We start from the raw sequence: 27,532 nt of genomic DNA, 5'->3' as shown, positions 1-27,532 counted from the left end.
AGAATATTCGTGAAAGAAGTATCTTCTGGGTTTCGACTTGGGGACGCAGCATATAATAGCATCCTCGTAAATATACTTTGCAGAGTCGAACTCTTTGGATAAAGTAATGGTGACAAAAATGTGGAACTTGAAAGCAAACAGTCATAACATGTCTGACGCACTCGCTACAGACTCGGACCGACTACGTCGAGATACCCCGGGAAAGGGCATGGGTTCGAAGTTGAGAAACGCCGCAAAAGCTCCTGGGACAGCAGTTACATAACGTCAACATGGCGGACAAAACAGAGGATTAAGGTTTCGCCAAATAACAGCTGAAAATTAAGTTAGATACTTGCAATATTGCCATCTTCTTGGTAAAAGCTGCTTTGATAATATTTTTTTCAGAGTTTAAGTTTTTTTTGAATTGCCTAAACCGCTACTCCTCCAAAGGTAGTATGTTTGCCGCAGTCACTCGCTCAACAAGACGGGTTAATGTTACTTGCCATCTGCATTTGGGAATTCAAGGTATCTGTGCCGCCAGGAAAGCATGTTATAGCGATGGAATGAAATTTCACGAAGGACCTCTACAGTTGTACAAGTCATATGTAGGAAGAAAAGTTCTGAAGCCTGATGACTCACAGCTGAAAGTAGTTTGCAATCTTCAAAGCCTTCATGAGCGACTCAAAGATTATGAGTCTCAAAAGCAATCAAGTAAGTCACTTGCTTGAAGTTATGTAGGTTTTATCGTTTGATTACTACAAGCCGAAGGTTATCGGCGGAATGGTTGTCCTTCTTGGTCTTCAATTGTTTGTTGCATGATTCATTTAATTATATGTTACATAACTCTTACAACTGAGTTGGCAGTGACGTATGAAATGGCCCCACAACCTGTCTAGGTTTAGCTTTTGTCGCAACCAAATAGTGATTGCCATCATTACTATTGTTTCCATTGCCTTTGTGGTGGTTGTTATTATTGTTGGCACTGCCTCCTGTAGGAGGCAAAGCCACAGATGTTGTGGCAGTGAGTAAGTGAGGTAGTGAGTGTAACAATAGAATTCTGATCTTGACCCAATTTTGAATCGATGTTTCCTGTTGCTACTTACTGAGTATCTAAGCAGCTCAGCATTCACACTCAATGCACAATTGAGTTCTTTCCTCTTGTGATTTCTGACTCATAGCCACTAGCACATTATGCTTTCAGCTCTTGCCATGAAATTAGGAAAGGGAAAGGCAGCAGAAGAGGATAAGTATCTCAAAATCATTTCAGGATTATGTACGATTTTAAGAACAAAAGTTTTTCTTGCAGAAATATCCTAGTAGGTCAGATCAGTGCATCATGAAACTTTAAGGAGTATATTTTTCTCTTAGGAGAGAGCTTTTTATGTGTTAAATCAGCGAATTATGTGGATCCAAAGGTATAGTCTTTTCAGTTCTAGCCGTGACAGGTCGTAACACTTCAAGGACTTGTTGTGATACTATCAAAGATGACAGAAAGTGGTAAATATCTCGCAATCCTTTCAGGATTGTGCAAAATTTAAAACAGAAGTTTTCTTTGCAGAAACATCTTTATAAGTGTGATTGCTGCATTATAGAACTTAGGGAAATCTTTTCCTTTGAAGAGAGAGCATTTTACCATTTAAATCAGCAAATTGTTTATACCTACAGTTTAGATTAACCTTCAACATATCATTTAGTGTTCCAAGAAGCTTCCTTAATTTTCTAGTAGTTCCAAGAAGAGAAGTTTTTTTTTTGTAAACTGGGTGTACTGAACTGTCCACATCATTACTCCTAAGATTATTTTACAGCCATTATTATTATAATTCCTAAATTTATTGGAATTGTATTTGATATTGTAATTGTTGTTGTTACATTTTTTATCGTCATCACTGTTTTTGTTTCCATTACTGTTATTTAACATTTTACAGTTTTACATAAGTTTTGTTGTTGGGCTTGTATTTTTTGTTGCCAGAAATTACTGTTACCACAAAAATTTCTACAACATTTGCTCAAATTGCTTTTATAGTGTGACTTTACACTTATTATTGAACCTCAGTGCTGTTTTTCTAACTTGTTTAAGCTTACTAAAATATGCCACATACATTTTGCTTGTTTCTGGCAACACTGCAGTGATATTGCAACATCCAACTTGTTAATTTTTGCTGCTGTTTATACTTGTTCAATTCAGAATGTCAATTTTTACAAACATGACTGCTTGGCTACCAAAATATGGGTAACACCCATTAAAATCACCAGTTAGTGCCAGAGAAACATTAAGTGGGCTAAATGGTACAAGAAAAGAAATTGCAAAGGCAACCGGGTATTACTTGTTTGATATGATAAGAGATGTAAAGAATGTGTGCCTTGTAATGGGTTTGAGTCCTTTCCAGGAAAAGTGGCTGTATTCTTGAATTGAAAATTGTTTTAAAAAAAGATTGAAATATCCTTGACGTATGTTTACAAGTAGCTCTGACTAAATGTTATGAGGAAGTTTTTTCAACAGTGGTTAATTTCTTGTTTATTTAAATCATTTTTAGAAATTGTTGTCCTTATGATTCCTTTTTCCTAGTCCTATTACGTTAAGGATGGTCAATCATTTTTACTCGAAGGAAAATATCTCTTCAATCCAGGTTGCTTTCAGGGGGGGATTTTTGTAGGTCATCCACATTTCATCTTTGTGTGAAAGAACTAGCATTATACTTTTGTATGGGTCTTTGACCATCAACTCTAGACAGGGTAATAGACCATAACAGCAAGAACATAAAAATGAGGGAAGTTTATTTTAGAATATCAAGATACATTAGCTGTCATGCTTGAATTTAACCCTTTTCTTTTCATCAGTGAACCAACTGTGCACACCCCAAGGACTTTATCTTTATGGTGGGGTAGGTAGTGGCAAAACAATGCTCATGGACATCTTCTATGACAGCATTCAAGTTCCCAACAAGAAGCGCGTACATTTTTACTCCTTCATGCTTCAGTTGTATTCAGCCATTAATCGGTGGAACCTTTGTTGTCCAAGTGATGAGCTGACTTATGATATAACTCCAGTGGAGTCCATTGCCTCTGAGCTGGCTGGAGAGGCTTGGTTGCTCTGCTTTGATGAGATGCAGCTGGCTGACTTTGCCTCGACCCGGCTTTTGGAAGGAGTGTTTCGTAAAATGTTGGAAAGTGGAACAGTTATAGTAACAACATCTAACAGGTAAGATGACAGTTCGACATCAAACCTCAGTCATTGACATGGGTACGACAATTCCTCAAAACTATTTACCTTGCCTTTTCTCAAATTACTGAGCTCTGACTCTTTCAATTATTCCTGATCCAAAGAATCCGTGTATCTGTTAGTTTATCGTTTGTTTTTTTGGTCCGACCATCAGTTTTTCTTTTCATCTATCTGTCAATTCTCTAGTTGGTCCATTCAGTCTTAAGCTAGAAGGGACATCTACAAAACAAAAGGTAGAAATCTATTGATAAGGGTGTATGAACTTAAAGTTTAGACACTTCTTAGCCTGCCAGCAGCCGTAGTTTCATTTTTAACACGAACTCCTCACTCCTTTCATCTAGAGGGTGGTATCCTGATAAACAAAATAGTTTCTTCACTGAGGGAGAACTTCAAATCAGGGCTAAAGGATCTTGATCGGCTTATTTCTAGATCTCCGAATGAACTAGGGGCTTCATCATTTGGACGCGAAAGTGAGGCTCTAGATTCATTAACGTCACTAGTCGCTTTACTCACCGAGCATTGTGAATTGGTTGCTATGGATTCTGAAAAGGATTACCGCACCAATCAGAAACGTGGAAAGGACAATTATTTCAGTCCTCTGACTAAACACACAGAAAAGGTATTCGACGAAGCCTTTTGTGAAGCAGTGGGGCGTGGTCGGCGGCTGACATCGGTTTCGCTTCCCGTGTATGGTCGGAAGGTCATAGTCCCTATTGCTTCCGATAATGGCATTGCTAGGTTCACTTTCAACGAGCTGTGCAGGTCTCCTCTAGGGCCGGCCGACTACATTACGATCTGCAATGCTTTTCACACGGTCTTCTTGGAGGACATACCGCAGATGACCATCTACCAAAAGAACGAAGCTAGGCGCTTTCTGAGTTTTGTCGATGCAGCTTATGAAAGTAAAGTGCAACTTTTCTGCACGGCGGCCAGCTCACCTGATGAGTTGTTTCAACTGCTCCCTAGCGATGACCCGCTACAAGAAGACAAGATGCACATGGAAATGATGGGTGAGATGGCTTATGATCTTGAGCTCACCCAGCTCGAACTGAGCTCGCTCGGAATATTGACCGGCGAGGAGGAAATCTTCTCGTTCAAACGTTGCATTTCGCGTCTGAAGGAAATGCAAAGCGAACTTTATCAGTCCCAGAAACACCGTCTCCAAGCGTTCTCTCCCTATCTCGGTTCTTTTGAAGAACGTCTGCAATCGGAAAATCGTCGAAGGGAGCGCGAGCACAAGCGACGAGTGAAAATGCTAGAGGCCTCGGGAGATGGCAGTGAAGCTCTCCGCCAATTACCACTGACGCCTCTGACAACAGGCTCCTCGGACTGGGCGGACGAAGCCAGTTACGTCACTTGGAGTAATGACATCATGAGGAAAGAATTGCAAGACTTGGAAAGGAAGAGAAGCGGGGAGTTGGTGACGAGACAGGACGCTCCTAAATTCAATGAGGAACACTTCTGGGGTTTTGGGTGGTGGGAAAAGGTTGTGGGAAAAAGAAAAGCTAAACCAACACCAAACAACGATCACACAACTAACCACACGAAAGGCTGAATCCAAATTGGTTTGAACCAAAAACCAAAACTTAACCCCCCATCCTCTTCCTCTTAAAGACCACAACAACTGTTACTTTACTCAGATGCAACGACGGCTAGTAAAGTATATATTTTTTTAACCATTTCCTCATAGGCCTTTAGTACTGTACAGTAAAACTCTAAAATCTATTCATTTAATTGTGGGGTAATATGAAATCCAAGTAATTTCATTATGCAACGATATGCGTTGGGGAAAAAAACACGGGTTAGATATCCTCTGTTTCCGCGTAGTTATTTTTTGAGCTCAAAGCTGCAATTACCTTGCGTAAACTTACCACATGAAGCAAGCAGGGTTTGTTTTGCAGGTTAATTTAGTGACCCCTCGCCCCTCCCCTCTTCCCGAGAACCTCTGTTAGTGTGAAAATAATATCTGACAAGGCAAATTTTTTTTAAAATTTAATCCATTTAGTATAATTAATATTTTAATATCCAGGGTGAGAAACAATCCCTGTCAGGGAAAACTTTATTTGGAATTTTAAAAATACATGCGAGTGTAAAGAAACCACTGATAGTTTTTCAAAACAAATGAAAATCAGATTTAAAACCTCCCGAGTGGAGGCCATTCGGTCTTCATCGCAAATCCGGTGCTCATGATCCGAGCGTTGTGACGACTTAAACCCACATTGGCGAAGAAAGGTCTAATACATTACGTGGGCCTGCTAAGCGAAAGTGTCGATTTCCATGACTTTTAATGCCAAATGGTTTTATCATCTCGAGGTCGTTGTTCTGGATCATGACTCGACTGAGATGAAATGGTTTCAGCCAGTAGATTCTGGACCGATACGAGATGTGCTCCATTCAACTGTTACTGCCTTGTTGGAGGCCACAAACAATTGGGCCTTCAACATTGATAAAGGCAGTATAAATGCAGTTGTTTTTCTCGACCTAAAAAAGGCTTTTGATACCGTTGACCATACAATTCTTATGTCTAAATTATTTGAATATGGTATCCGCGGTATCGCTTATGAATGGTTTAGCTCATACCTAGATAATCGCCATCAACAATGTTTTGTAAATGGTTCGCTCTCAATTAGTCAAGTTCTCACTTGTGGAATTCCGCAAGGAACAATTCTAGGACCTTTGCTTTTTGTTCTATACATAAATGATCTTCCTAATTGCCTGTCTAATTCAGTTGCACGTATGTATGCCGACGATACTCACCTGACCTTTGCCAGTAACAACATAAAAATGATCAATGATGTTATGAATCACGACCTATCCAATGTTAACACATGGCTCACTGCAAACAAATTGACTCTAAATTCATCTAAAACTGAATTCATGTTAATTGGATCGCGGCAAAGGATAGGTACCTACGATACTTCCCCTAAACTAATCATAGGTGGTGACATAATTAAACAAGTTAGCTCAGCCAAATCTCTGGGTGTACATATTGACGAAAACCTTTCATGGAATATGCACATTGAAAAAATAGCCAAGAAAATCGCATCGGGCATTGGAGCAATTAAACGTTGTAGGCCTTTTGTTAATCGAACCACGCTTGAGTCCGTTTTCAATGTCTTAGTTCAACCGTACTTTAATTACTGCAGCGAGGTCTGGGGGCATTGTAACAAGGGTCTTTCGAATAAGCTCCAAAAGTTGCAAAACCGGGCTGCCCGTATTCTGACCTTCTCCAGTTATGACACAAGCGCTGATCCTCTTTTTGTGCAACTTAACTGGAGACGGTTAGATACTCAGCGACAAATACAAGTGGCCACCATGGTCTATAAATCTATACATGGTCTTGCGCCCGACTATCTTGGTTCTCTTTTCACTAAATATGATCCTCCATATAATCTAAGGAACTCTGAAAACAAACTAGCTGTTCCATTGCCTCGCACCAATTTCCTAAAAAATAGCTTTAGCTATAACGGTGCGGTTATATGGAATAGCTTGTCCCCTGAATTGCGGCAAGCAAAATCACTTCAATCCTTCCGAAATGGTTGTCGCAATTTCTTCCTCTGAATCGACAAAACACACACGGCATCTATGTAAAGCAGAATTTCTTTATTTTTTTCTATTTTACTTTTAAATTTTAGATCATGTTTATATAGATTAAAATAGATTGTAACTGTAATAATAGATTGTAATAATATTATTATTTTATCTGATAGATTTACCGTGTCTAAATAAAAATAAAGTTCAAGTTCAAGTGGTTACGGTAAAGATGTCGGTGTAGTTTGACTGGTTCAACCTATGAGAGTTCTGTCGATCAACATACCAAGTGAGATAAAGCTGATGAGTTTGTTGGCTGGCGTCGTGCGAACAGCACGGTCAAAGAACTGACTAAATCGTTAACAGATGCCTGCGGGTGGTTCTACAAAGTAATAGCAGGGTTCCCGCGCTCCTTGAAAGTCCTTGAATTTAATTTTTTGTTTTCAGGAACTTTAAAACCCTCGAATTTAGACTCCGGTCCTTGAAAATTCTTGAAAAGTCCTTGAAAGTAGGTGCAGACGAATCAAAGTTGAAGTGTTCTTTTATTTTCGGTGTTGAAGGTGTAAGTTTCTAGCACAAATCGCAAAAAGCAGTTTTCCTTTCAAATCCCGCGTCTGATTATGACGTTTAACACGTGGTTTCTATATATTTTGTACCTGATTGGTGCATCGAAAATAACCTTGGTTACCTAGCACGTGATTACACTGATGTACATGCAGGAAGTCACGCTCGTTGGACTTTTCGGCCGCTCCTATTTATAGCAAAAGGTCCTTAAATTTGAGAGCCAAGGTCATTGAAAATGCCCTAAAAAGTCCTTGAAAGTCCTCCAATTGGTTTCCTCAAAAAGTGCAAGAACCCTTACTCTTGTGAATGACAGCAGAACTAGAACCGAGGTGAAAACAAACACATTGATTAAATTCGCCTCAATCTCATGAAAGCATAACTTTTTCAATAGTCTCGTACATACGTGGTGCTACCTTGTAGAGGAAGATTGAAGAGAAGTAGGCATTAAGTATGGAGGGGAGTACTGGACAAAATTGTTATTAGATCGTGTGCGGTGAGGCATTATATCGTACTGCATGGTTATGTAGCCGGAGGTACTATATCGTACCCGGTATGTTGTCTTATCGTAATGGCGATGCCATTATGTCTTACCACACGCTGCTATATCGTGCCCGATAATGCTACATCGTATCTGGTGTGTTGCTGTATCGTAGCAGAGATGCCGTTTCATCGTACCTGATAATGCTAGATCGTAGTCGATAATGATATATCGTACCCGGTGTGTTGTTACGTCGTAGCAGTGATGCCGTTTCATCGTACCATAGGCTGCTATATCGTACCCAATAATGCCATATCGTAACCGGTGAAGCTTTATTGTGCGTCTAACTGGTCAGCGGCTTACGGTGAAATTGGCGCGAAACTGACATCACGTGTTCTAGAACGCGATAGTTCTCGATTTTTACTTCTCTTGAAACGCGGTGTTGGACAAGTAGAGATTCTTAGCTTAGGTGTGTGTTTCTTTCCTCTAATCTATTGATATGTTAGATCAAGATCTCATAGCAAGAACCACATCTATTTTAAGAAACGCATTAGACGGAGCTATAGGGCACTTTAAGTTCAAATAGGACCAATAAAAACATTGGTGACCTGCATGGTGCAACTGTCGGCACATCTGCCATTCGCGATCGCGAACGTGCCTCGGATAACTTCAGGTGAGTAAATAATATGTCATTTATGAAGCTTAAGCTGAAGGTTCTTTATTTGTGAAAAAGAAAATTGTAGCGTGCAGAACAGGCGTAATTTTTTTGCGACTTTCAGGCATACAGGCGAAGCTTTCTCTTCCCCTCGCGCTTGGCATTCGCCACGCTTTCGCCTCTGTTCACCTAAAGACGCCAAAAAATTACGCCTGTTCTGTAGGCTACAATTTTCTTTTTCACAAATAAAGAACCTTCAGCTTAAGCTTCATAAATGACATATTATTTACTCACCTGAAGTTATCCGAGGCACGCTCGCGATCACGAATGGCAGATGTGCCGACACTTGCACCATGCAGGTCACCAACGTTATGATTGGTCCTATTTGAACTTAAAGTGCCCTCTAGCTATGTTAATGCGTTTCTTAAAATAGATGTGGTTCTTGCTATGAGATCTTGATCTGACATATCAGTAGATTAGAGGAAAGAAACACACACTTAAGCTAAAAATCTCTACTTGTCCAATACCGCGTTTCAAGAGAAGTAAAAATCGAGAACTATCGCGTTCTAGAACACGTGATGTCAGTTTCGCGCCAATTTCACCGTAAGCCGCTGACCAGTTAGACGTACGATATAGCATCACCGGTTACGATATAGCATTATCGGGTACGACATAGCAGCCTATGGTACGATGAAACGGCATCATTGCTACGACGTAACAATACACCGGGTACGATTTATCAATATCGACTACGATATAGATTATCAGGTACGATGAGACAGCATCTCTGCTACGATATAACAACACACCGGATACGATGTAGCATTATCGGGCACGATATAGCAGTATGTGGTACGACATAATGGCATCACCATTACGATAAGACAACATACCGGGTACGATACAGTACCTCCGGCCACATAACCATGCAGTACGATATAATGCCTCACCGCACACGATCTAATTACAATTTTGTTCAGTATTCCCCTCCATAATTAAGCTAGTCCAGTATGTAGGTGATTATGTTAAACTAAATGAAATTGGTTTAGGACCTTGTAGGACCAAAAATTTCCAATGCGAATTTCCAATGCCAATGCCCGATAATGCTACATCGTATCCGGTGTGTTGTTGTATCGTAGCAGAGATGCTGTCTCATCGTACCTGATAATCTATATCGTAGTCGATAATGATATATCGTACCCGGTGTCTTGTTACGTCGTAGCAATGATGCCGTTTCAGCTGTTACGTGTCCCCCTCTATAAATAAAGTCCTTACTTACTTACATCACCTTCATTCTCAGTGTCACGAAGGCAGAGCGCGCCTTACTCCTATGTCTTAGAGTTGCTCTACTCGTGAAGGGGAATGATACGGATAGAGACTTTGTGTTTCCCTCTGTCTTAGAGTTGCTCTACTCGTGAAGGGGAATGATACGGATAGAGACTTTGTGTTTCCCTCTGTCTTAGAGTTGCTCTACTCGTGAAGGGGAATGATACGGATAGAGACTTTGTGTTTCCCTCTGTCTCGCATAGTTGATCATTCCCATGATCTGAAGCTAATTGTACTGGATCATGGAAAGCTTATATTCGCGCACATCAAGATAATTATATTTATTAAAATTCAACAGATAGCACTAAAAAGAGTCCCGTCGATTGTAATTCTAAAACAGTAAAGTTTTAACTCCAACTGAAATGAATCAAGGAGACAGTGACTGATCTCTTGACCGTTTGACGACAGAATTTTCAAGACCTCAGTTCCCCGAGTCCTCGTTATGTCACCATTGCCTCCCTTCGAGAGGAAGTTATCGTAAAGCTACGTTTTTGGTCGGAAAGAAAACCGAAAACTTCCTCTTGGTGTAAACCCTGAGTGAACCAGGGAAAAGTGTGTTCGCTTTATTCGTGTGTATTGTGATTACTGTTTGTTTGTGCTGGAAATCAGTTCCTGGTCCATTACATGAAGGTATCGAGTTGCACTTTTTATTGTAACGTTGGTAGACAAAGTTCAAGCGTGCAACCATAGACAAAGGTTTCGTTTTCTGTATCTAGTAACTAATTATGAACAAAACGTATACAAAGAAGCGTGAGTCAAAATGAAGAATTATGGAGTGAAATAATTTTGACTTAAAATTTAAGTTTCATATAATGTGGAAACAAAATCTGATCAGAAAAATGCACTTAAATAATTATTTTCATTCTTGTACGTGGAAGAAAAAATATTTTTTGTCTCGGAATTTTCTTTTGAATTTTTCTTCTAGGCATTTACACGAACTCTACTTTTGCTTCCAAAGTAACATTCAGACGATGCAAGTTCTGAATTCGCACTCTTAAACCTCTAATTGGTCAGCAGAGTTTCAGGCAAAGGAAGCAACACTCCTCCACGGCTGTCCAAAGACTAAATTTAAAGATAAAAATTATTGCGAAGACCCTAATCGGTCGGCGTTTTATCATTGACTGGAAATGGTTCCTGGCGGGGATTGATAACCAGATACTTCATTTTGCTGTCCTGAATTATACCTAAGATACGGAGAAGGATAAGGCATACTTCGGTGATCACGTAAAGACGGGAATCCTCGGTACACAGCCGTAGTTGGTCCGGGGGAAGTAGGGTGAGGATGGAATAGCGGTGACGTAATAGTTGGACTCATGACAGGGGTGCACGCCGGGACCGTTATGGAGGGGACTGTCAGAGAAGAAAGAACGCGACTCATGGGTACTAGAGGTGTGGTCACATTTGCCATTGTACCTGGAATAAAAAGAAAGAAAACTGATACATCCAGGCCACAGAGCAACTCTATACGTACTTGCATCCCTAATTTTTGGAGTGGAGTGAGAGTGTCGTACAAAAAGTGACGATAATTCGTGAACGTCTTTTGCTTCATTGTATAAAATCGAATTTCGTTTTGACAAATCTAAGCCATTCTGGCAGTTACTCAGTTTATTTTCATTTCTTTGTCCGTTTTAATCATACTTCGGTTTCAAATTGAAATTCTTAAAGTTGAAAATTGAAAACTGAGGTAGGGTAGAACAAAATCATCTTTCTTGTTTGTTTTTTTTTTTATATATAGATAACAGCCCCTACTAAAGATAGAATAATTGAGGAGAATGAATATTTGAGTTGTGTTTCGAAGTTCAGTAAGTTTTATGACCTTGATATGCTTGAAAATGGCAATATAACTAAGAAAATTACGATCGGGAAAAATGAAATTAAAAATATAGTGGTAAATAGCATGGTTAAAATCTCGACAGCTAAGATAGCTTTAACATCAGCCCATAAAACAGTTAAGAACATACAGAAAGATGACTGAAAACCTGTGACACTGTCGCCCTCTTCTCGGTTAGAATTACATGACTTTGGAGGGTACACCTCACTTTGAAGTCGAGGCTTCGCTGTGGGCATTACTGATCCTGGCTCTATTTGTTTTATTACTTCCACTACACTGCAAAGAGAGAGAATAGATTTTACGTCTCAGTTTCCTATCGTTCAACCGAACAGAAAGAGCGCTTGTCTCTGCCGCCCGAAGATAAAGTAGCAAACTCCTAGAGTCCTGAATAAATTCTTACGGGAAGTAGATTATTACAAAGGAACAGAACCGTCAATGCGTCTTAGCGGCATTCTTATATCCACTGAAGAAGTTTGTTAATGTCGCATAAAGAAGTTAGGGGCAAACACGGGAGAGAGAAAATATGGGAATTCCATGAGTTGTCTTTATCTATATGAGGGCCTGTAAAGTAAACTTTAGAAGGATTGACAACATATGCAATTTATCAGCTAGGTCTTAAGCTAAAAGCGAACAAGTTATCTTAACTGAATACCTTTACAACTTGAATTGCGCTGTAACTCTATGGGACAAACGTAAAACTGTATTGAAGGTTGTCTCTTCCCTGCCTTCTCTATTTTGTAAAGTGTAAACAACTCCAAGACGCATACTTAGCATGCAGGAACTATTGCCCGTAACTTAACGTGATTTTCTGGTTGAGATAGAGCGATGACGATGCAAGGAGATTGACAGCCTAGTAGTATCGCCTTTAGTGTCGCCTTTATAAGCTGGTGAACAGCATTTTCAATTAGAATAGAATTGAATTGAGTAAAGTTGAGATTTGAGCTAGTTCCGTTAGCGGTAAGTTGTAATAGGTAATCAGAACAAGAAATAAAGAAGTATCCACTGAGTGTCAGAAAAAGCATCTAACACTAGGGAACGAAACCAATTGTTTTCAAAGCATACCAGTCGTCCGGATCGCAGTCACGAAATCCTTTGGCAAATGGATTGCTAGCTATCTTTAATTGTGTTATCTGGTGAAGAGAACAGATAAGAATTGTAATTAATATGTATATGTACCAAACATCTGTACAGCACTTTCTCAGCGTCGGTTCTGACTGACTCCTTGAATCGAAATATTTGAGCTGCTTTAACCGTCCGAGCGCAGAAAAAGCTGCTCCATCTTTAACCCTTTGACCTTTGAGAGTGACTAACATCTAATTTCTCCTTACAATATCACCCATCAATCAAACAAGGTCATGAGAATACACGAAATGGTCACCAGAAAAGTACGGAGAATATGCATGTTGGTGTTAGGTTGTAAAAGGTTAAGTGATTTACACACAAAATAGTCGTACGAAGTACAAGGGAAATAATTGAACACGACGAATAATCCCAAATCAATGGCACGCTTTTGTTTTCAGTCAGTTAAAGATCATAGTATGGTGGCACTTAGAGTAACAGGAAATTGCATATGCCTGTGAATGGAGGATCACATCCGCAGTACATGTATTTACGTTTGTCTGTAACTTGAACAGTGCGTTGTTGACAGACTGACAAAAATAGCACAGAATACCATACGGTTTCCTTTTACTTCTTGTGCGGAAAAGCATTAACGACTTTATAATCATCGTCATCATTGGTCTTGCGAAGTCATCGACGTACGTAGGTTCTGGACTTCGAACGTACGTGTGAAATCGATCAGGAAAAGAAATAATATTCGACGATCACTGACATTTATGGTATCTATTACGAGATAAATACCGCTCCTAGTTCCTATAGAACATTCCAAGAATGACAAAATGGAAAATCTACATCATTTATCATGAGAAAAGATTTTTAATTGACATACCATATGATTCTGATACGCGGTCACAGCCATGAATTGCGTTTCTGGAAATAAGAATGTTTTGACGTGTTCTGTACTCGCTCCCAGGGCGCTGCTCATTGTACTCTTCTCTTGGTTGTCGAGGACGACGTGAAAACGAGGTTGATACTTGTGCATAGAATTAAGTATAATCTGAAAGAAATTAGCTGTCTCAGCCATCGGCATAATCATCAACAGTAACTATAATGTTATGTTTACTATTAATATTATCATCATCATTATCGTAACTATTATCAGTGTTATCATCAAGGTTACCGTAGTCATTAACATACCAAGACATGATATGCATAATTCGAGTCTCAAAGTTTATCAAGGACGAAAAATAGAAAGTTTATTCGAGATGTTGGCGTCCAAAACAAGTCATTAAGCTTTGAATGCGATGAACATCTAATTCAAATCCTTAACTGAAAAACATATTGAATAATCATGTAACCGTTCTCTTTAAAAAAAATCGGCATTTGGAGTCTATTTGGGTGATAAGTGATGCCTTACAGATCTAGAATTTTGAACGAGAAATTATATCTCCAATCTTAAACATTTTTCCAGAAATGCCGTGATCAGGTCAATTGAAAAACATATACTTATAATGCTGATATCTTCTTACGTGTCCGTTGTCGTCCATTAGATTATTGGTGAGTTTAAGTTTATCGAACGAAACGACTTGTTTCATCCATTGCTGTCCAGCACAGGGTGAGTCAGGGTGAATGTGTACTCTCCCGGGTACACTGGCGTCTGCTTTGCCTGCCACCAGCCACTTGGAACTGTGAAACGCGTACCGATAGCGTTTATCGTCCACTGGTATGAAGTCCATCATTAGGATGTACTTAGCCGTAGGGTCCAAACCTCGTAAACGCACCTGGAACGGCGGAAACATGCGTCTGGCAAGGAAAGATGAAAGAAAGAGGAGAAGGATAAGTTTTCATTTTAAAATTACCTCAGGTGTTTCAAGTCCTTTATGTCGGAATTAATTTAGTGGTAAAGGTTCTCACGCTGCCAAAGGTAGCTCTCAAACAAAAGTCTAAACCCTTAAACTCTCAGAAGTGATTAACATGTAACTTCTCCCTATAATATCCATAAATTATCCAGCAATCAGATAATGAGAATCATCAAACTTATCAGGTAGAAAGTTGTTATCTTGATTTAACACCAAATTCTCGTAACTAATTTCCAAGGAGATTTCTAGAAGCTACATGGGAGAATCAACATTCGGATCTTGGTCCTCCACTGGATTTGAAAGCTCCGGTATATCTTTCTGGCTCCGGTTGTTCAAAGAGCGGATAACGCTATCCAACGGATAAATCGCTATCCAGCGGATAAGTGTTGCCAAAACGTACTGTGCTATCCACCGGATAGAGATTTATCCACTGTATAGCGTTATCCATCCTTCGAACAACCGGGGCCTGCAATCTAAAATGTGTTCGGCTTCCGCTTCATTCATATGTTTTTTCTTAAATCCTCTTAGAATAGTTAAAATGATGCATAGTGAAACGACCGAAGCCTGCATGCAACAAAACTTTAAAGTGGTACCCCTGGAGGTACCCCCAAGTAAGAAATATCCCTCGGGTATCTCTCGAGCGAACACAATCTATTATATCACCCCGATAAAACAAATACTAGACAACGGACCAAAAATACTATTTAGCAAAGTGATCTTATAAACTGTTAAATACCAGTTACTCGGCATTTCAGAAGTTACATCTTTATTTCAGTGTATGATGGAATTGCTCGACCAAGGTGGCCAAGCACTCGGCGCTTTGGGAGGTTCTTTTCTGTTATATAAAGTGTTTGATGACTAAACCAATATTTTTTCTTGGCTCCATCAACACGTACTGTATAATCTTGCATCTGAGGTTACATTTTGGCGAGGAACATAAACAAAAAATATCACGACCCTTTTTAGAAGACACGGGAAGTGTCGGGGAGGCACTAATCATATTTGTTTCCTTTACTTTCTCATAACTTGTAATACCATTTCCGCTTTTGCCTAAGTAGTCTTAGCCGGTAATTTTGTTGGAGGGCGTTACCAAGTGGGTGTGAGGTATTCTCGTATTATCAAACATTGAGTTCAAGCAACTGCTACTTCTGAAGAACTTTTCGGTTGAGTTTTCACAGTAATGACAAAGTAATCTATTTGTCTAGTTATTCTAAACCCCTGCAGCCAAACATACAAACAAAAATATTTCACCAAAGTTGCAAAAGTGGCGTCATGTTCGCATCCAGAAAAATGAACCTCAAACAGGTAGTGAATATAACCGGCTTTTAACGAATAACTCAAAAGAATCAATCTTAAATCCAAGCTAGGAAAACTGCATGAGCAACGCAGTCAGCAAATCGAATATCTCGAATCGCCAAATACAAGAGGTCACGCGTTTTGGCTGCAGATTACCCACAACGTTTGAGAAACATCAGTGGAGTTTCTCTTTCAGGAAATATGAAGACCAAAACACTGATGATTATGATAAGATCATAGCACTGCGAGAACAGTAATTTCTCATATTCGAGTGCCATCCATTTTCAGGCATGTTCCACCGGAAAATAACTCTCAGAGTAAATGATTGAAAATGCTGACTCATTTGCTCCAAAGAAAACAAAGTGCTGTCCCGGGCAATTGAGAGGTTAATCTATGACAAGATGAAACCCATTTCACAGCCAACTTAAACTACTAAGATTGGCTTTAGAGTGTGCTATGTTTGATTAATAACGAGAAGACAGAGATCGGATTCCCCTGGAAACATGAAAAATTCGCTATCGAAATCCACTGTGTTTAGTGTATAGAAAATTTCCGACAAAATAAATGTACCGAGAGGGTAAATACACATGAGGATCCTTTGCGTGACTGCTGATCAAACGTCTTGTGTCCACTGTGTTTCACCTCCACCGGTAAGAAGCCAACTCCAGATGACACCAGTCGATGGAGTCTCCCTTTCTTTAAGCAACGTAATTTACAGAGGCAAACATTCCATTCCCAGTCTCATGATCTAAGTATGGATGGTAAAAGGGACTTAGGGACTTAGCATGTATTACAAACTTCGCAAATGAGTCAGCAAAGGAACCGGGAACTTTGTAGTGCAAATATTGTCCAAAGAGTTTGCTAAGTTGAAATCAGTGGTGCTGTGGGTATAAAATACATGTAAAACATACAAGGTGAGGCTAAAATGTTTAACGCCAGACCTCATTTGAAATTTCGCCAAGCCTTTAAATCCCAACGCATGATTAATGGTTGTTTCTCCCTTTAAAATGACACCCTTTAGCTGATATCTTTGTTAATTCTCATCACCTGTTACCAAGATAACAACCTGAGTTTGTTTGGCGAGGTTAGTACATATTAATGACTCTTAAGAGGTTAACGTTCTTTCAATACTGATTTCTCTCGTATTTCTGTAGAATTCCCGACTAGGCATAAGGTCAATCAATCAATAGCTTTATGCAAAGTAAACTTTCAGCGTGGCCAAAGAGAAAAAACTAATTAATGTGACGCCAAATCTCCTTCCAAGGGTCTTTACGTCCAAAGTCCCTTACATTAGGTTTTGCACTTGTGCTAGCTCTCTCAAAGGCCCTGTTAATGGCTAATGAGAGTGTGCCGTAAATACGCAGACTGGTGGTTTATATTGACCTTAATAAGAGGGGGTAGACCTTAAAAGGAACTCTTTGGAATTCTGTCTTGAAGCTGGGGGCTTGTAATTTTTGTTGAAACGTGATATTATCAGAAGAGCCGTCTGTTTTTTCCGGCTACTGAAAGCCTTAGACGGTCAGTTAAATTAAATTCTCATGATGTTTTCCCTCTTTCTAATCAAGGGATGGAATAGAAGCAACCCCTGTGTCAGTCGAATATATACAAGACCATTAATAAATTCAGTTACTTCACTGCTTACTTAGAAGTAATAAAAAATATCTGAATTTCTTTCACAACAATAACTTAAAATGCACTTAAGTCGCCTTTGCTTTTCCTAAAAGTTTGAGCAAATACATTTTGTGCAAACAAGCAAACGGTCATTACAGCTTAAGAGGCGACTTATCTTATAAAGATTTATGTTTATTTGAGGAACTGAAAGTTTGCCAAGAGAAAGGTATGAATCACCTTTGAAGGCAATTATCCTCTTTATTTCTTCGACAATCAAACGCCGAATTAGTTGGTCTTCCGTTTCATAACCGCAGAAAGACAGGAAAAGGAGAACAGAATTCCCAAACAAGGCTAAACCGTATTAAGGCAGAATCTTTGTGACAAGGGTGTGAAAGTTTTCGAAACTTTTGATTCGTGGCGAATGAGAAATGATTGTTAAACAGGTCTCGACGGTACATTCTTGTAACAATTAGCCCTGAGGCTAATCTAAAAAAGTCTACAACCGATCCGTGACAATTGTGTACGTAAGGTTTACTTTGCAAGACCCGAATATAACTTTAGAGATACCAAGCGAATTAAAAATGAATGCGAACTTCATTAAAAAGGGACATCGCACTTTTCCACACTATCAGCTCAAACTTCTGTTCTCCTGTTATTCCTGTAATCTTACGACCTTTAATTAGCTTAGCATTCATGTTACTTCCTGTCCCTCTCGAGATAATAGAGTTTTCTTTTCATTTCGAATTTTTTGGGGAAAAATGTTGGCAGATAATGTGCTTTCTCTTTTAACTGCTTGCCACACGCGTTCGTGGCCCACAAATCGCGTTTGTTCATAGAGAAAACAAACCATAGCAACACAAACGAGTCAACCATAATGGATTGTTGTTGTGATAACGCTGATTAGGAAATCAAAACCATTTTTTCCAGCTAATGGCATAAACAGACCTATTCACTGAAAGTAAACGGATTCATTGTAATGTTATTTTTTGGCTTTACTAGCATACACGCCAGTAATGAGGGATTCCCTCTTACGATATCGGCCAGCGAGATAACGCCTGACAATTTTCGCACAATTTGCGAATAATTTATGATCGGCCTTTTGTAACCTCCAATTACAGTCAGCATTTAGCGTGGAGATTCGCCTAAATGTGTTCCTTTGCTTAACGTTTTCATTCAAAGTGCATGTTCCCCGTGATTCGAAGGAAACTCTTTTCATTCATAAAGTTCGCCACATTTTACGCACCCAGATCATGTATTAGGTATTAAAATCAGAACAACTTAATCACTAACCTTCCAGCTTTTGTGACAATCATCTCTGTGCCCAAGGCGTAGAAATCGTCCCATAAATTCTTCATCTCTATTTCTACTTTCACATTTGCTAAAGAACAAGACAGTGGACTGCTTGGAGGTGTAGACGAAGAGGAACATCGTTCGTCCACTCTGCGAAAATCGGACGTCGTTCTTGTCGCGTCATTGTTAATGGTTGTAGAATTTTGCCGAATAGCTGCCTTTTTTCCCGTTCCCGCATTACGTAGCCTCTCTAAAACAATGAAGCGAAAAAACCAAGGTGTAAGTAACATCGGTCACCTGTGAGGTGCTGAAATATCTTCTCTCTCACCTTCCATATCTTTCGTAAGTTTGAAGGATCCCCAGTTGAACATAATTGGAGATTGTGTCTGTTGGTTGTTGATGTTCATAAACTCAGGGAACTGTGAAGCGTCTATCAAATGTGCAATCGAGAACGCGTTCGCCTTAGGAGACAACAACCCGGAGAGGTCCATCTAACGATAATCCGGCTGTTGACCGGTTTATTGATTTGCAGCCCGAAGGCTAGGCGTCTGGCGGTGTTTACAACGCAAATTTAGACACGAAAGATACGCCAACCGTGTGTGATGAGCCGACCCTGTGAGCTTGTCTAGAGGTGGAATTTCCAGTATCTTGGGTTTTTGCTCTCGAATTATGTCCTGCTGTCATTCATCAGAGTCATTACGAAAACAATAACTGTCAAACCACGTAGAGAAACAATCGAGTGGATAGTCTGAAGAAGACTGCAGAGGAATTACGAAGACGCGAAAATTCACGATTGTTTAAAGCGCGATTTGGCCTCTAAAGTACTATTTCGGATACGACGAATAAATGAAATCAAGAATCTTCGATCGGGTCAAGGATGATCTCATGTTCTTTATCCTGTTAAGAACGCAACAGGGTAACCGCATAATCACGCTGTGTAAATTGCCATCATTTGATCCGCGGACAATGTTGTTGTTTTTGCACGTGAGACTTAAGAGCCATAAAATGCAATCTGTTCTTTAGGTGGCATCGCGGTTGTTAAAATTTCTCATCATCGGGTAGTATGACCTGACTAACCCTCGAGAGAAGGTCATTAGCTATAGATGGCGAGATAGGTAAGGACATTTTCACGGGAATAACTCATGATAAGCAACTCCCTTCAGCTGGGCGCAGCATTCTTTAGGGGAGTGTTTCTGCGCAAACAACCAAATTGCTAGGTGCTAGATGTGTCCTTAATTGACATTGTTAAACAAACTGAAATGACAGCAAGCGTACTGACAAAACAATTACGCCATAATTCTTTGTTATCATTTTCGCTCCTTTTATTAACGAGGTGTCAATCAATTGGGGTGAGCGATTGTTGTTGCTCAGTTTGGCTTCATCTGGCGGTGAATTACAGGATTTCGAAAAGCATCTTTCATCGGCCATATTATCAGGACAAACTGTAAATGAACTCAAGAGAGCAGCTTTGTGTTCGCACAACATCAGGAAGTACGAGGGACGGTCGAACAAAATAAAAGAGGAAAATAAGGGTGGTTACCCTCCGTGTCTAATGCCTAAGTTACTGAAATTCCATCACATTCACTTAATTCTCTGGCAAAAACCAGATGTTAAGAAAAGAATCAATTCCGCGAAAAATCCCACCTTTCCTTCTCCACGCAGCTTTGATTGTTCCAACGAGAGGTTTATCTTCTTGGATTCAGTATAACTATGAATTCCTTTTACAAAACATAAGGGTTGGCCTGTTATATCGATCGAATAAATAGTAAGCACTCACGCTGAAAACTTGATATTCGAAGCAAACACAAATGCTATTTTGAACGACCTTAGACATGTCATTTGACCGTCTTGAATTTCGACAAAGAACACACGTTCACGATTTTTTACTATTATTTTTAGATTTTAAGATGTGATAGTTAGGGGGCAAGTTACTTCAGAACTTAAACGGGAAAATATCTCTATTTTTGTTTCGAAAGAAACTTTTTACTGTGAAAATAGTAATTGGGAAACTGTCGGAAACAAGTGTTTTTGTTTTCTCAATTTTCCGTGTGCGCGAGATCAAAGGATTTACGCATGGGAACACGGGGGCGTATTTCTGCTTACTCCCAAAACTATTCAGAGATCTAGATCCGGCCTTACCAAAGGAGGAAATAGGTGTTTAAAAATGATGTTATGTTTAAACTACTCCCAACAAATTAAAGCGTATTTAACGTGGGATAATCATTCGAGAGCATGAAAAGTGTTTTGAGGATTATTTAGTCCGCCCCACCCCGATTCAAACTATGTCCCTCCCCCAAAGATGCAGTCATTAGGCAATAGTCACACACTGAAAGAACTTCATGTAATCTTAAAAGACAAAAAATATTCAAGCGTGTTTTTCTAATATCATTTTACCACCTTGCTGTTTCGATTTATTTCCACTGAAGGCACCAAAAACATGGTGATGGCTGACCTTGTCACTAGCAACGGAGGAACTTCGACCTCTACAATTGTTTACCGACGAGAAAGAAATTGGAAGGGGCCCAAGAATAATGATGAACCTACACAAGAGTTACTCAATGGGATCTTTAAGCGTTTCTATTTCCGTTTCGTTACTGTCATTCCCAGCAGCGACATGCCCTGATCTATTTTGGTTATAACTTGCCGAATGATTTTTTTTTTATTTATCGGAGGGTCAAAAAGGCAACGCAGTCAAACGCTGAATCGAGAAGAAACCGCAGCTCGCGGCTCTCAAATGGAAACGGACTTGGAAAAATTGATTTCTTTGCGAGCATAATTTAGAATGAGTAAATTTTTCCTTTTTTAACTTTCTTCTTTATTTGGATGCTCGGTGTGACTGACTATAGTTAAACTATAGACTGACCGACGAGATGACATAATCATTCTCACACCCCACGCGCCTTTCCAGGCCTCTTGCGGCGTTGGTGCGTGTCTTGTCGATAAATCAGAATTATTAGCACGCATGGAATATGACTTGAACTGTATCTTTAAAAACGCATTAGATTCAAAGTCGTCATTCAGCATTCAAGGGCATTGTTGACCCCTCACTGCATTTGCACACATCAGGCGACCTCCACCGAGAAATCATTCATCGAATCGATTAATTCTTTCTTCCTTAGCAGCTAAAAAGTGTTTAAATTGTAGCAGAAATGAAAAAAAATTTGATTCGAGTTTCGGTGTCTTTCGTGTACGTGACCATACTTCATGTACCTGTCCCGTGTAAAATCACTGAAGAGTCAGGAAAGATGGAGCGAAGAAAAAAAATCTGAGTCCTTCGTAGGAAAATCATAGTTGAAGTTTAGAGAAGCACTTACTGCGATTTGAAATGATAGTGAACCCAAGATCGATCATCCTAATAGTATAGCTGACTTTCTTTTTAAAGATCTCGCCATCTGGAGAAATTTCTCTCTATGTCTAGTATGTACAAGAGTCATTCAACCCCAGCCTCTGCCGGCTGGTTCGAAAAAGACAATTCTCAAATAATAATGCAATAAATCATATTATAATTTGTATATGACAAGAATTAGCAAACTGGTCATAACAAATATCTGCAATTAAAATCGTGGGATCTTGGCAGAATAATGTGAGAAGTATAGGAACCATAAAGCAGACTGAAGAGGGGGGGGGGGAACTAGTTCCATGGTTATCGTCTCCCTCCCTCTGAATTCATTCGATATGCGCTAGCCCAGGTTTTAAATGCTATTAGAGATTTTGCAACTTTCATTCGGGAAACGTGGATTAACAACCGGATATGCAAAGATTTTGCGGTCGTAAAGCCGACTGAATCAAACACACGTACACTGGCTTTTGTCAGCCTTACGTTCCATGAAAAAGGTTAACTAAAATTACAACAAAAGACACTATTTTTGTGGTTGATCGCTTTTTCCACCACTTGGAATTATTGGAGTGGAACGAGTGGGGAGACTGGAATATTCAATAATTTGTCAGTAAGAGAATTTTTCAAACATTTCGCAACTGCAAAGGTTCTTTGAGTTTTCCCTTGCACGGCTCGTATCATATCTCAAGTACTACACTTGTATTGATTGCTATGGATCTGAAATGCTTTGCATAGGTTAGAAAAGTCTCATGCCTCTCCACATCAAAGATCCCGAGGTCGTTTGCGGCTTTGCGCTTGACAGCCACAAGGAATCTAAGGAATCTAACTTAGAGTTCGTCTAGTTAAGATCAGTGTAGAAAGGAAGAGAAGATTACCATCTAACCGAGATTTTTAAAAATTATAGGAGAGACCATAGGTTTATACCTAAGAAAGAGTGTAGGTTTTTATGGATACTTACTGTGCTAGCCGTAAGATGTTGTTATGTTGCCAAAAACATTTTTTTTTTTTAGGGAAAGGCTACATAGAAATGTCTAGTAACTATCCTCAAGAGTCCTAACCGCAACTCATCAAAAATAGAACAGACAGAGCTCTTTCGATTTTTTTATTGTAAACGTTTTCAATTGTTTTTTATTTTTTTTTTTTCGTTTTGTTTTTTTTTTTTTTTATCAACCAAATCCGTCATTTTTAATGCCATTAATCTTCCAATTTCACGAAAGCGGGATACTGTAAATGAGATGGTCAATCAACCGACTCGTTTTTTTTTTTAGACTACAACTGTTTTTTGTTTTTTTTTTCTTTTTGTTTTGTTTTGTTTTTTTTTTTTGCAGGGGGGGTCAGACGATTTAAGTGAAGTGAAAAAGCGTTATAAAAAATTTGTCAAGCAAATTCCACCGTGTTCATTTAAAACTTACTAACAAGCCTCATTTAGAAACGCTCTTAACTTTCAAAGTTGACTTCTGGAATAAAAAAAAATTGATGAGCTCTCCTGCCATGGTGCTATATTATGACTATAACGACAGAGGCCGAATTGAAATAATTTTAAGAAAATCAGTTGAGTCATTGAAAAATTGTGAGGGAAATATCAGCCGCCCAGAATGAAATCATTTGCTTTATTTCAATTTAAAAATACAGCTGATTTAGGATATGGCATGAAGGTCCACACCAGCGTAAAGACTACATACAGGACTACGTTGCCATAGATTGAGTTAACGCAAGCATTGCATGTATGTAAAGGACGTATTTAGATGGAGTCTCAAGTGCAACCAAAACTGACCAAAGTTATCACAACAGCCAATTAGAGCGAAGAATAGTATCATAAGGAGCCAATCAGTTTTTAAAGAAAAAGCCTGAAGCACGAAAACGTGAGTTACTTTGTCGCCATCGTCTTTAGTGTTTGGTTAAGTAAGGATGACGCGAATTTTCTGGGCCTATCATAGGACACAGTAAAGCAAATGAAATCTCCAATCACTTTGAAAACTTAACTGAGATTTGCTCTGTGCCACGGTTTGAGTCAACTGACTCAATTTTTAATTTGGTATAGATTTAATTTGTCACATTCGATACAAAGTATCTAAGCCCTACTACATACACCAGGATTGACACACAGCTTATATCGACTCTGGCAAGCTTCCAGTACGCTTCATTTTTCTCTGAAAGCTAGGCCGGGTGTCACCTGCAGTCAATCAGCAAGTGAAATTATCAAACTGGATCCAGAATTTTACTGCAATTATCTCAATAAACGGAGTTATGATGTCTTGGGGCGCATGGTGCACACGAATGGGCGCTAAATCGCCATCCCTCAATTTAGAATGAATTCAAGTTGATGTACCACCGCACATTGGGAAATACCTTGAGGCAATTTCATTTCAAGAGAGGGGATCATCTGCAGTATCGTTTATTACTCGCTGTCGTGCTGTTTCATCAGCTGAAAACTATAGTCTTTAGACGGAGAAAATGTCTTAAAATGATGAAGTGTAAACGGAGGTTGCCTTTCGACAAGAAAGAGGAATCTGAAAAAAAACACTAAAAATAATTCAGATGAATCCTCTTGTGCTAGTACGCATACCATAAATTGTAAAAACAGAAGCGCTTAAAGGACATTGAATGATGCTTCGAAGTTTTATTTTTAGAGACAGATTTTATTAATATTGTTTTTACGTATTGCCATATGTTTCATGGCAACTGATATGTTAAAGTTTAGTCAATCAAATGAACATTGATCCGTATGACTTGCCACAACTCCTGACCTTCGTCCAACAGAGAAAAACATCGGTTGCGTGTGTTCGTCCTTGTAGAGAAATACCTTTAGCCCTTAGGCTACAAAAAACTCTCTTATTTGCAAGCGACGCACTTCCTATGTTAATTTCGCTTGCGTTTAAAATAAAACCTGTGTTATTTGAAGAAGCAATCTTGGTGGCCAACACTAATGAAAAGTATCAATTTAATCATAAGGGGAAGCGCCGGGGCTATAAGGCACCAAGCGCGGAGCAAAAAATCAAGATGCGTACGTACGCAGTTATGTTGCAGATTAAAGCCACGCTATCAGCTTTTAAGTGTCCAGTGTGTGGCAATAAAACAAGAATACATTTCACTGTGTTATGTTTGAGGCTGATCTAAACAAAGAAAAAAGAACATGGTGGTTGAAACGTAGGGGTGTTTGTAAGGGGGGGGGGAGGGGGTCGAGGGGAGCAGCGTCTTCCCTTGAGAACTTAACCCACCGATATTGTAACCCATGCACCTGAGCTAGACGTCTTAGTCTTTTTATATTACTCTTACCTAATACCCACCTTACAATGCATTTTATTTAGCTGACCTGACAGATAGATTTTTTTCTCGCCCCTTTAATCCTGAATGACCCTCTAATGGGACCATCGACTAAATCGTCAAACATTTCTTTTCAACTCTTGCCTTTACACTTTTAGAAATTTTTCAATTTTCAAATCTCCGAGTCAAATCAGAACCTTGAAAGTATACCTCCAGCTTTCCAGCTAGTTCACAGCAAATTAAAGGAGTCTCGTCAAGAAAGAAGTATTCCACGTTATTTCCCTCGCAAAGAACAGGTCTTGGTGCGTAAAAATCACCACGCCCATGACACAAGAGCTTTTGAGGCCTAATAAAAGGCTCCTTTTCGATATTGAAAATATCAGTATGACCTGTTAGACGTCTCAGACAATAGACTTCGTTGCAGTTTTCCACAAACTGTTGCTAGAACTTGGAAAGCGACAGTTCGAACTTCTTTGGTTTTTTCGCAAAGAACTTTAGTTGATAGTTACTAACCCATTAAAAATCATGATTTAAGACTGGGCTAATTTGAAATAGTAACCACGTATTTCTCATTGGGCTGTTCGTGAACACTTGGAGTTACATCCGAAGCAAAATATGTCCAATGTGATAATTTGCTCAGTTCTCATTACCAGTCTTCTCACTGAAATTAAATGTTCAGTCCTAGAGATGAGTAGCCTGCAGAGCAGGCGTTCTTGTGGAGTTTGGGCGAAAATTAGGACTTTGGGCTTTCTGTTTCATTTTCCAGACCGCGCGTAAAATGGAGCCTCTCTCCCTCCCCCACACCTTCTAATTGTTCGCCTCGCTCCATTTTACGCGCGGTCTGGAAAATAAAACAGAAAGCTTTAAGTCCTAATTTTCGCCCAAACTCCACAAGAACGCCTGCTCTGCAGGCTAGGAGATGAGAGAAAAACACATTTTTATTTTACTACAAAGTACGGTTGATAGAGGTATAATCCCTCAAATTCTGTTTACTAATGTTATCCTGACCATTGTAAGTAATGATAACTTAGTTATCTCTCGGTAGAAATCCCCATAGACTCTTAGGAGTCAACGAGCATTACAGGTGCAAGTGACCAAAACATAATGTTGGTTGACAGAAATTTCCTTCTTTCCGGGCGGCTAATATAAACGGTCAAAAACTGTTCACCCGAACAACCTTGTTTAGGTCATCCAGGCATGCCAGATAGTCTATGACTGCAAATTGATCTATCTAAAATATCGTAAGATGTCTGAAGGTTTTATCAACAAAATCCCTGTATGAAATTGGTAAAATGTTTATTCTTATAATTGATATGATGATATGTTGAAAATATTAAATTTCGCTTTCCATGTTCAAAATGTCTCCGGCACTCCGATCGCAAACAAAAGTTACAACAATGCATTTCAAAAATCATCAATCACTTGTAATCCTCTTGGCAAAATGTTCAACATCCGCCGATCCGTTTACAATAGTCATACGAAGGGAAAGTTTATTGCTGTTTCTCTCGCGTTCCTCCTTTGAAAAGGCCAATCTTCCCAAAATTTTATTTCATTTGGTAACTGCTTTACTCCAAGCATAAAATTAGGACAGGCAACATCTTACACGCGCGCTTACCACGCATACACGTGTTTGTTCGCTTAAAATACACGTAAGTGTAATGAAAAACGATAGTCGATGTTCAGATTAGACAAGTTAATTCCTCGGTCCATCTCGATCATACCTCTTATCATTGTGAGTATAACGTTGTTGAGATTTCACTGATATTTCTGCTGACAGATTTATATAATGCCGTGCTTAAAGCGCCGATGTTCCTTGCTAGGGGTCAAAACGACTCCCGGGCTGCGATGAACGATGATCGTTTTCGTTCTAAATATACACTGACGTATTATTTTATTGTGTAACATTTGGCTTCCTCGTTTTCTGTCTTAAAAATCATCTGCTCTCTCTGCGTTGACGTCTTATTTGAGTTGGGCAAATTTTCACGTTAGTTCCCTTTTGCGTTTCTTCATACTAAAAAACATTTGGTCTAATTTCTGTGTTTCGTGTTCCTGGGAGGAAACAACAGACATTGCCTTTGCGTTCCATGAATGTTTCGTCCAATGTTGGATACAAGATTTTTTTTTGAACAACAAAAAAACAACAACACTAAAACAAAAGCATACTTGAAACTAACGGATTACCGCGTATTTTGTCGAGTTGAGTGTGATAATGTCGTTGTGGAAAACGGATTT

General features: G+C 39.3%; 2 protein-coding genes across 3 annotated transcripts; one reads left to right on the top strand and one right to left on the bottom strand.

Moving 5' to 3' along the window:
- Positions 1-289: 289 nt before the first annotated feature.
- Positions 290-5,009, top strand: LOC111344813 (AFG1-like ATPase). The gene is made up of 3 exons (XM_022952076.2): positions 290-690; positions 2,818-3,178; positions 3,629-5,009. The coding sequence occupies exons 1-3, from the start codon at positions 435-437 to the stop codon at positions 4,752-4,754; spliced, it is 1,743 nt and encodes a 580-aa protein (XP_022807811.1). The 5' UTR covers positions 290-434; the 3' UTR covers positions 4,755-5,009.
- Positions 5,010-10,019: 5,010 nt separating this feature from the next.
- On the bottom strand, positions 10,020-20,226 carry LOC111345422 (T-box transcription factor TBX10). 2 transcript variants are annotated; one of them, XM_088743397.1, is made up of 7 exons: positions 19,028-20,226; positions 18,700-18,949; positions 14,173-14,446; positions 13,533-13,700; positions 12,647-12,714; positions 11,715-11,860; positions 10,020-11,166 (listed from the first exon to the last, which is right to left on the bottom strand). In XM_088743397.1, the coding sequence occupies exons 1-7, from the start codon at positions 19,188-19,190 to the stop codon at positions 10,868-10,870; spliced, it is 1,368 nt and encodes a 455-aa protein (XP_088599523.1). In that variant the 5' UTR covers positions 19,191-20,226; the 3' UTR covers positions 10,020-10,867. The 2 variants fall into 2 exon arrangements, with proteins under 2 accessions (XP_088599523.1, XP_022808436.1); XM_022952701.2 differs by having other exon boundaries at positions 11,733-11,860; positions 19,028-20,214.
- Between the last annotated feature and the right edge of the window lie 7,306 nt (positions 20,227-27,532).

Source organism: Stylophora pistillata, chromosome 13, assembly GCF_964205215.1.
Source record: "Stylophora pistillata chromosome 13, jaStyPist1.2, whole genome shotgun sequence".
NCBI classification, from domain to species: Eukaryota; Metazoa; Cnidaria; class Anthozoa; order Scleractinia; family Pocilloporidae; genus Stylophora; species Stylophora pistillata.
This window is presented reverse-complemented; position numbering and strand designations above follow the sequence as displayed.

Excerpts from the sequence above, each read along its gene's own strand:
- LOC111344813 (XM_022952076.2), top strand. The coding sequence starts at position 435 with ATGTTTGCCGCAGTCACTCGCTCAACAAGACGGGTTAATGTTACTTGC. Across the intron at positions 691-2,817 it reads TGAGTCTCAAAAGCAATCAA|TGAACCAACTGTGCACACCC; the intron begins GTAAGTCACTTG and ends TCTTTTCATCAG. Across the intron at positions 3,179-3,628 it reads ATAGTAACAACATCTAACAG|ATCTCCGAATGAACTAGGGG; the intron begins GTAAGATGACAG and ends GCTTATTTCTAG.
- LOC111345422 (XM_088743397.1), bottom strand. The coding sequence starts at position 19,190 with ATGGACCTCTCCGGGTTGTTGTCTCCTAAGGCGAACGCGTTCTCGATT. Across the intron at positions 13,701-14,172 it reads TAATGGACGACAACGGACAC|ATTATACTTAATTCTATGCA; the intron begins GTAAGAAGATAT and ends AATTTCTTTCAG. Across the intron at positions 12,715-13,532 it reads CCGCGTATCAGAATCATATG|ATAACACAATTAAAGATAGC; the intron begins GTATGTCAATTA and ends TCTCTTCACCAG.